General features: G+C 44.9%; 2 protein-coding genes across 2 annotated transcripts; both read right to left on the reverse strand.

Annotated features, from left to right (window-relative positions):
- Nucleotides 1–1,688: 1,688 nt before the first annotated feature.
- On the reverse strand, nucleotides 1,689–4,968 carry twist1a (twist family bHLH transcription factor 1a). The gene is made up of 2 exons (XM_022201546.2): nucleotides 2,617–4,968; nucleotides 1,689–2,160 (listed from the first exon to the last, which is right to left on the reverse strand). The coding sequence occupies exon 1, from the start codon at nucleotides 3,217–3,219 to the stop codon at nucleotides 2,653–2,655; it is 567 nt and encodes a 188-aa protein (XP_022057238.1). The 5' UTR covers nucleotides 3,220–4,968; the 3' UTR covers nucleotides 1,689–2,160; nucleotides 2,617–2,652.
- A 124-nt stretch (nucleotides 4,969–5,092) lies between these two features.
- Nucleotides 5,093–8,471, reverse strand: LOC110956212 (fer3-like protein). Its single transcript, XM_051956154.1, has one exon. It carries the CDS (start codon nucleotides 5,936–5,938, stop codon nucleotides 5,483–5,485), a length of 456 nt encoding a protein of 151 aa, XP_051812114.1. The 5' UTR covers nucleotides 5,939–8,471; the 3' UTR covers nucleotides 5,093–5,482.
- Between the last annotated feature and the right edge of the window lie 1,442 nt (nucleotides 8,472–9,913).

Below are 9,913 nucleotides of genomic sequence, written 5' to 3' on the forward strand. Positions count from 1 at the left end.
AGAGACCCAGATTCCTTCACACTGATAACAAGCGGTCATCCCATTACTTTCAAACATCAAAGGGGGGCAGGAGCTGAGTTGCAGGAGCCCTCTTGCCCCTCTTTCTCTTTCTCTGTCTTTCTGTGGAATGTATTTCCCTGTTTGGTAGGCGTGAGAAATCTCCCTCTGTGTGTGTATAACCTATATGTGTTTGCGTGCATATACGTGTGTGTGTGTGTGTGTGTGTGTGTGTGTGTGTGTGTGTGTGTGTGTGTGTGTGTGTGTGTGTGTGTGTGTTTTGAAGCCTCAGAGGTGACATTCCTCCGTGTCAGAGAAACAGCCTCAAGTTTAAGATAACATGGCCACGGTGATCTAAGGGTGGGAATCGATTCCCCCCAGCGGCTGGCGAGGGCTGCAGGTCAGAGCTGATGGCTTTACCTTCCGCACGCAACCCGTGATGCAAAAACACAGTAATGCTCCCATAATCATCCCTTAACAACCCTATGGAGAGATGGGGAGCTCCCCACAGTGAGCCTGCACTGATCTCAGTATCTTTCATCTCTGATTGGTCCAACTGATATCACTGTAGCACTCTTGTAATAACCCAATCTTTCTTGAACATTGTTTTATGTGAAATATAGTAGCATTGATGCATTAATACAGGACTCTTAAATTTATAAGATAAGGGTTTAGATGAGCAAAGGCACTGATATATTTCCCATGTCGGTTTCTTGTCTTAATGTAATCTTGTCCCCCCTTCCTTTACTACATCTAAGGAGAGATTTTAGCCCATATATTTCTGTGTTATGTACATTTTTATGTATCTTTCAAGGAAATATATTTTCTGCAGGTTGATATTTGGGTAACATTTGATTTCTACACAAAGCTGAAGGTCTCTAATTCAGAAATTATTATATTTATACCATTCAGTGTTTGAGTGGGAATAGTTTTTGTAGCATAAGCTGAATTCATCTTCATTTCAATGGAAAATCTGCCAATGGAAATCAATAATTGCATTTTTAAAATCATTAGAAAAAATTGATCAGTGTACAGTGATTGTTTTCTGCTATGGCTACGTGAAAATGTAATTGTTTAAACCCTGTTGTTTTGGTCTCATATAAGACTGCAAAACTTATTTTCATGGTGTGTATGTGTGGATAATCGCTTGTTTTCACCAGAATCTCTGGATCTCTGCAATTACACGTTCTATCCAGTTTGCATTATGACCTGTATCCACCCCATTTATCTGTCAGGACTCTTGGGATGAAGCTGCTGCTGCAGCACCTGCAGGAGACTCCCATGCTGACCTGTGGATCAGAGGACATCTGGGAATATCATGCATGCCTCCCACAGCTCCAAATTCACCATGTTCAAACAGACCACCAGCTAATTATGGCTTTCCCAGATCCCTGCGCTCATGAAATCACTACAGAATAAGCCACTGGTATGAGATGTTTTCTTTTGCCCCCTCCGCTGTGGTTTCGTTAACTGGGGATTCACCAAAAACCAATGAAAATAAACTCTCTGCACAGGCGCAAAGCACTGACACCATGAGAAATGAGTTTGTTTCAGAAAATCTCAGGTATTTACAACAATTTCAGTGTAGAAATGCACACCCCCAAACCTCATCTGATGGTTGGCTGGTTTAATGAACATAGCATCTTACTAGAGCTTAATTAAATATCCAGACAATTAAGAGGAATCAAAGATACCTTCTTCTCTTTTATTGAGCATATTACCAAATATTTACAACACTCAAAGCACACAGACTCTAGATCCATTCAGGGTTCTGTGATATCCCAAAAATAAATAACTTTTATTTGAGAAGGGGAAAGGAATTTCAAACCTGTGTAGAAAAATAAATACAAAATACTTCATTTTCTGTGAAACACTGTCACAGGGAATGTGGAATGAATTGTCATTTTTCTCTCGTGTTTCAAAACCGAGCAGTTCATCAGAGCTCCCTTTGTTTTTACAACATTCATAGTCGCAGTGGTCTTTCTTCATATCCGTCCTGTCTGTCCTAAGTGCTCCCTTGCAAATATTACAATCCATGCAAAGGGAAATATGAAAAGGCTGCTTTCCTCTGAGGCCTGAAGCGCAGCGGCTGAGCCTGGGCCTCAGCTGTGTTTGGCCAATAGAAGGGTTGGCCTGATTCACTGGTTCTTCAGTCTGGCCAATCTGTGAAAGCAAAAATATTTTGGTTAAGAACAAAATCCAACACATAGAAATATATCTTAATGTATGTGTGAGCTATAGTTGCAGGGATGTAACGTAGTTGTGACCTGGGGTAAGCAATGTTTTCAGGGGGTGGAAATGCTTTGACTATTTCCCTTGCAGCTATGTATCAAGATATGGGAATCTCGCACTGCTGTTCTACAAATAACATGCCTAATTTGAGTTTCTGCAATCTCTAAGGGCATGTGCACCATTTTCATAGCCAAAACAAATAGGTTTAATGAATGGTAGAAGAGGTTTGGGGAGGCACACAGGTATTGCAGCTAAATTATTCCTACAGGAACATTAGAGCTGATTACTTACATTTTTCATTTGGAGGCTGTGCGTAAATTGCGCACAGGACCATTTTGGCACAGCTCGTGTCCCTGCAAGACAAAAGGTGAAAGGAACTCAACCTACCATGATGCCCCATCAGCAGCAACAGTCCTGGTCCTGCTAGTGGGACGTGGTGGACAAGGACCACGAGCCCCCCATCCTCCAGACCGAGAACGCGTAGCTCAGCCGCTCGTGCGCCACGTAGCTGCAGCTGGTCCCTCGCGCGTCCAGCTCGTCGCTCTGCAGAACTTGGCACAGGAAGTCTATGTACCGGGCCGCCAGCTTCAGAGTCTGGATCTTGCTGAGTTTGTCCGACGGGAGTGTGGGAATGATCTTACGTAACGACGTGAACGCCTCGTTCAGGGACTGCGTACGCTGCCTCTCGCGAATGTTGGCCATCACACGTTGAGTCTGTAGGTCATCGAAGGAGCGCGCTGGGCTGCAACCGGCCTCGCTGTCGCCGCTCCCCGTGCTGCCGCCTCCTCCTCCTCCTCCTCCTCCTCCGTCGCAGTTCTTTCTGCATTTCTTCTTTCCGGGGTCCGAACTTTCCACGTCTCCCTCCTCCTCTTCATCGGTGCTCCTCCGTGCTTGCCGCCGCTTCCTCGCGCCTCTCCGCGGCAGCTGACGGTCGGTCTCCTCCTCGCTGTTTCCAGCGCTGTCCATCGGAGGGGAGTCGTCTTCCCGCATCGTCTTAAACAAAAGAAACTTTTCTGCGGCCTTTCAGACCGTTATAACCCCTGACCCAAATCCACTGAAGTGGTTACAACATCAACAAACAGGGCAGGTAATAAGGAGCGTGGCCTATAGTGAGCTGTGGGCTAGTATTACGGTAAATGTCTTGCGCCACGGAGAGGCAGAGGTGTCTGCCAGACTGGGACGAGCCGAACTCTTATAGCGAGGAGCGGGCAGGAGGATTTGGGGGAGCGCTGTGATTGGGTGAGGAGGGGTGTAACACAATACTGCAGGAGAAGGAGAGTTCTACTTATAATATTAGGAATAGGTTTAAGACATCGGTTCTCCTTTTCACAAGACTGGAAGGATGGTGCAGTAGAATTCTTTCTCTCTGCTCCACCCAAACTTATTTCTCTTCCAAACGCCCATGGAGTTTTCCCCCCTCTTGGATTTATTGCAAAATAAACAAAGCAAGTGGGATTTCTTTTTACAAGGAATTAGACTACCTCGTTACATGTTCAGGGTCATTTTTGCAGTGTTAAGTGGTGTTTCGCTCGTTCTCCTATGCAATTACTTACATCATTGGTTCCTAAACTTACATTTTGCGGCCCAGAGTCTAGAAACCAGACTTTATACGTTTTTTCCAGGTTTTCTTTAAAAGTTGCAACTATACTATGTCACTATGCATAAGAGATTCACTTGCTTTTCTATTTCCCTATTTTAAATAACTCAAAAACACGAATAGCACAACAAAAGTTCGTGCACAAATCAGTTGGGCCTGCAGCTTCCCTGTGCAGGTTTAGACGCCGGGGATGGGAGCAGTGGTGGCGGTGAAAAACATCAGACCCACTGAAACACAGGAGGTTGTCACAGCAGGAGGTCGCTGCTCGTATAAGCAGTCCAAGGTGTTTATTTTCCCGTCAGCGGCCCCGCATTGAGGTATGCACTTAAATGGGTCTGACTCCCGCAGGGATCTCGGCACCACGGCTCAGGTTTAAAAGGCGGCCCGTCCCAGGGAGCTCTCAGGGCGGATACGTGGTCACAGCGGGGTCGCTGAAGGCGGTGTACGGCTGGAGCGCAACGCAAATACTGGAGGTGATAAAGATGGAGCGAGGAGAGAGGGAGAGACAAGGACGGAGCTGCTCGCACACACAAGGAGACTGAAGCAGGCACACATGACCACCCAGTTATAGGATCTACTGCCAGATAATCACAATCCAGCAGAAATGGAGGTGGTCTGCGGTTTGAGTTACACACCAACAGGCCTCACCTCTGTAGGGGGAGGATGACACGCAAGATGGACCGCTGCAGGCCCGGTTCAGTCACTTGTTATGAGGAGACACCCCCACAAGCGTCTTTCGGGCCTGAATCACCCAGAGCAGCCACCTCTATTTTCATCCTGCAATCCAGGGAATCTGGGGTTCTACCTCTCGGGATCTTGCTACACCTCCATCATATCTCTGACTCAATTTGCACCTCAGTGCCAAAGATAATCGCCAGCTTCATGCAGTGAGCTTTGGGGTTGCGATTCAAATCTGCTGTATTTGAAAGTCGTTTGTTGATAAGGCCTTCACAGGCAAATAAACGCTGCGTAAAGTTTAAGCCTCCCTTCTTGCCGCACCTGTTCACAGCAGCAGACCAGGTGAGGCAGCGGCCGTGTAGCTGTCCAAGGTGCTGAAAACCACACCGGGCGCAGCATCCTCTGTAAAAAAAAAATGCAGCATCTAATAACTTCTTATAAAGGCTGCATTCGAGGTCACCGATGTAAACATACCTTCCTCAAAAATTGTATTTAATATAGCCATCTAAGACCACACAAAAGCGCATTTTGGCCATTTGTGCGTAACATATGTAAAATTAGTGCTCTCAATAAGTCAAATTATTTCACTTTAATTTAATGCTATTTAATTGGAAATTATATTGCCAAGCAAATACCACATACATAGCCTCAAAATTTACGTTTATTTTAGGAATGAATAAGTCACATATATTAAATGAAATATCTGCAGGTGGGGCTCTGGGCTTGTTTGTGTCAGACCAAATAAATACGATAATATCAAGTTGTCACTGATTTAGCGATAGCTTTCCCACCAAAGCTGTGTAGAGTCCCAAACGTTTCTTTAAAAATTTCAGTTTTGTGATCTAATTTGCGTAAAAAGTATGCAGTTTGAATGAAAACAATGAATAGCTACTGAAGGTCATTCTAATCTGTTATGTTATGTTATTGCTGAAACAATCCAGTTCGGTTCAGTCTTTACGGATTTTGTACCCTTTCGTCTCAGGTGTTCTCCAGCAGGTCCGTCATGAAGGAGATGTAGACGATGGCGAGGCGCAGGGTCTCGATACGAGAGAGTCTCTTCTCATAGGCGAATGTGGGAACTTTTCTCCTCAGTTCATCAAACGCCTCATTCAGGCTAAACATCCGCTTTCTTTCCCGCACATTGGCCGCCTGTCGCTGGACCACGGTGATGATCCTCCTCCGTTTGGACCTGGTGTGTCCGTGCGTCCCGTAGTACCTCGGTGAACCCATCATCAGATGCTTGGTGCTCACACCGTCTTCCAGGTCTCTGCTCCAGGAAGAGTCGTTCAGCCGCGTCTGGTTGCTCGGCCTGGTTGGGGTTTCATCCACCTGCTGTTTCGGTGCTAAAGCATACTTTGGTGGAAACTCCATCAGGTTCATATCACTGACAAAGTTGATTAAGGTGGAGTCCACTAAGCGGCCTTGCATCTCCATATTCAGTCCCCAACTGCAGCTTCAGGCAGAATATATCACTTTTATACGTCTGGTGTTCAGTCAAGCGCAAAAATTGAGTCCAATCACAGCCTTTAGAGTGGCTAAAACCACTCACCAGACACAGGGCCAAAGCAGAAGAGCATCCCAACACGTAAATCCAACTTTCTCCAAATCCGGTCAGTGCACAACAGGGTGAGATCCTATTTGGCTCAAATCCAAGGACCTGTTCCTGCTGTTTTAATAAGTCGCCAATACCACCTCGCAGCGCGACATCTTTCATGTTCCCTCCAGCTTTAAATTGAGTCCATTTCTGCCGTTGGTCGGCCGGTGAGTGGGTTTAGTGAGGCTTAAAAGGCCGAGAGGAAGCCGGAGGGTCCTGCCAATTGATGTGCTGTCTTTCTGGAGGCCCTTAATGAGCTGCTGAAGAACGGAGGCCCTTGACAGAGGGTCATACAGTCTTGTTTGCACTCTCCCCTCTGCCTCAGAGGCTAAATAATGACACTTTTATCACTTAAACCGGCCAGGGGAAGACCAAATAGAACATTCCCTAACAGTCACTACACACCACAAGCTTTTCTGTTGCAAATTAAAGCAAATAACTGTCCGTTCCCATGGCAGGACAGTGTCCACACTGCAGGGAGAGCCACTGGTACAACTGTGGACTGTAATCCTCTAAAGAGTGCCTGATCACTATAATTACAAAAACTGCTGAGTGGTTTTACCATCATGTTCTTGTTTTACACATAACAGGTCATCTAAAAGCAATGTGACAGGGCCAGTGTTGGAGTGTTTTTGCACATTTCACTGCTATAACTTAATGATAATGATGCCTCATGGAAAAGTGTCAAAGCTCATGCACAGCTCATCACTGTGCCCAACAAACTAGGAAGAGTTCACAGCATTTGGAAAAACTTGTCTTATGTTGAGGTTATGTCGTTACATGATTACACTGAACACCACTAATGTTTTCTTTTTTTACTTGAATTTAATTTGACCTCAGGATGACCACAAAAGGTTAATCTGCATGATAACTGAATTGCCTTTAATACATGAGATAGGACCTTCTGTGGTGATAAGTGGAGCTCTGGATGTTGCTGAATTCAGTTTGTAAAAAGTTGGTGGCTTTACAGTCCGCTCACTTGCCTACGAATTATTCCAGAGGCATGAAAAAAATTTTATTTTTGGATTATGTAACTGATCCTATTAATCCCATAAAGGAGGACATTATTTTGGTTTGTTCTTTTTGGGAAGTTTGGGGTGATGGTGGAGCCCAAAGCAGCACCTCTGGCGCTAAGACTTGCATTTCTTCAAACAATTGGCAGGTCTGAAATGATGTGGATGCGCCAGTGTTATAGTTTTCTGCAAAGTGGACATTTTGACGTAATATATGATAAAACACCATAGTGTGACAGTGATACTCATAAACTTCCATTGTGTTGTTGACTGTGCTGCTGGTTCTGACCCACTTACACCAAGAAAACATCACCAACTCTTTGTCTTTTTTCTATTTGAAGAGCCTAATGCATTCCTGAGCTGACTATTCCATACACTGAAGAGTGTGAATGTATGAGCGTCTGCTGTGTATACACTCACCAACCTCAGTGTATCTTCTCCATCTTCCTCTGCTGCTTCTTCTTCCTCTCGCTCTGTGTTTTCCTGGCAGGCGGATAAACATGATGGGACATTCCGGCAGTTGTCGTGGAAACGCTGAGAAAGCACAGCTGGGCGGGAGAATATGAGGTAATCTCACCCTGGGGCTGCTTAGTAAATATTGGTCTTAAATAAGGAGTAAAACCCCAAAAGAGGCACACAAACACACACACATACACACACCTACGGGGGTTTATCCCAATTTAGTTTGAGTCAGGAGGACAGACCTTCACACAGACACTCATAATGGCCCATTTCCTGCTCTGCTCTGTTATTACTGGTTACACAGAGTGAAATTAATGATGGTTTGCGGTGCGACTAAATGTTTATGGATGTAAACAGTGGAGGTTTGACATACAAACCCAGTGTGAAACCGAACGCTTGTCGGAAAGCGTTCAAAGCTGGTTTTAGTTTAGAATCTGAGCCCCAGTTATCCAAATACAGCACTTCAGTTTATAAATGGCATATGCATTATCCTATATTGCATGACAAAAATTGGATTTTGGGCGCATTAATCACCATAATACCACAGTAAATGTGAGTAGGCAGCTTGGAAGAAGCAGCTCCTGTGGGTTGGGAAAGACAGTTTCATTAATGTCACATGATTGAAGCGGATAAAAAAAAATAGATTTTTGTGTGTATTTTTACACTGAAGTGGCTGTCATTTATTAGCTTTGATCACCACAGGACAGAATGTGTACAGTGTGCAGCTCCAGAGCAGCCATAGCTGTTCTCACCATGTAAATCTGTCTTCCTGCTCCTCCTCTGAATGTGTCCTCAGTGTGCTGTAAGAGCTCGGCCAAATCTCGCCCACTACCACTGTAAATCTGAAACTGGACACTTTTTTTCTCGCTCTTTCTTTCTCTCTCCTTGATGCTGACTCCTCCTCTGGGCTTTTTCTTGCTGAAATCTCTTGCTTTCAGTGCTTGTTTTCGCCACAGTGATCTTATGTACGAACAGAACATCCCACACATTTGCTTCTCTGCAAATTCTCAAAGTTAAACAGTTAATTGCAGATATGCGAAGACTTTGCATGCTTACAAACCTCATATCTGCAATGATAAACACTCAACTGCAGTCATGCGAACACAGCAGAGCTGAATATGAGAGGGAGGGAGTCAAAGGGAGACAGAGGGAGTAAGGAAGATGTGTTTAACTCCTGACCTATCTGCCTCTTCTTCATTGTGTCACTCTGACTCTCTCCTCTTTCCCTCTTGCTCTCTCCACACCCTGAAGCTGACTCATTGGTTCGCTCGTCCCACCTTCCGCGACATCTCGCCCGCCGATTGGCCGCGCGCTTTAGCCAGCAGCCAGTTGTGGGGTGTTTACACAGCTGGGCGACCATGTGAAAGATAGGCCTCATGCCTTGGACAAACTCCAATACCACATCATATATCTTCTCGGTAGCTCCTCCTCCCTGAATAACTCTCCTTTCTGTTAATCCGACCTCACTGAAAATCTCCCCACGTGGCTCCCTCCACCCACCCTCACCCATGTCAGCACCTTTGCTTTGCCTCTGCCTCCCCCCTTCTCTGTCTGAATAATGTCTGTGTTTATTTTCTAAAAGAGGGTTGCCCACTCTTTACTGTGTATTTTCGGGGTGCCATGTTTCATTTGTTTTAAGGGTCATATTCTCAACCCTGGTGTGAGTGAAGATGTCCGAGTTGCCTGGGAGACTGATGCCACTCTTTGAAGATGAGGATGATGAAGACGGGGGCATCTTAAGCGCTTTGGCACTGTTGATTTGTCCTCATGCTGATTTTTACTCTTGTCTGGGTTTGTTTGTGTGCAAATCATTCCTTTTTACACTGAGATAATGCATGCAAAACAGGTTCACACATGAGTGCGCTGCACAGACTAGAATTTTCTTCTCAACACGGTGCCAGAAAGAAGCCAAAAAAGAACAAACGAGCTGTAAAGTATGGACAGCACCTAAGAGAAATGTCACCACTTCTCTCACAAAAGAATAAAATACTTAACTTCCCAGTTGAACTGCTAATAATACTGTAGTCGGAGCTGAAAGAGGCCCTGATTAGCAACAAGTGAAGCAACTATCTAGCAGATTCTCATCCAGTTTCATCTGCTACATTAAATATGAGGAAACAAGGAATTTGGGATTCAGCTGAACATTCTGGCGGTAAAAAGTGATATAAAGCTTTTCTTTAGAGGAGAATTTGTCTCTTTAGAGAAGAATTTGTATTTACGCATGTAAGTTATCCAACTAATTCACTGCTGAACTCAAGACGTTACAAAAATAGGATGCACAAGGGCTTAAATACAGCATGTGACCTTCTCGAAAACTTCACTATCTTGTGTTATTTTTGC

The sequence above is a fragment of the Acanthochromis polyacanthus genome, chromosome 11 (genome assembly GCF_021347895.1).
Source record: "Acanthochromis polyacanthus isolate Apoly-LR-REF ecotype Palm Island chromosome 11, KAUST_Apoly_ChrSc, whole genome shotgun sequence".
Lineage (NCBI taxonomy): Eukaryota > Metazoa > Chordata > Actinopteri > Pomacentridae > Acanthochromis > Acanthochromis polyacanthus.

Excerpts from the sequence above, each read along its gene's own strand:
- twist1a (XM_022201546.2), bottom strand. The coding sequence starts at position 3,219 with ATGCGGGAAGACGACTCCCCTCCGATGGACAGCGCTGGAAACAGCGAG.
- LOC110956212 (XM_051956154.1), bottom strand. The coding sequence starts at position 5,938 with ATGGAGATGCAAGGCCGCTTAGTGGACTCCACCTTAATCAACTTTGTC.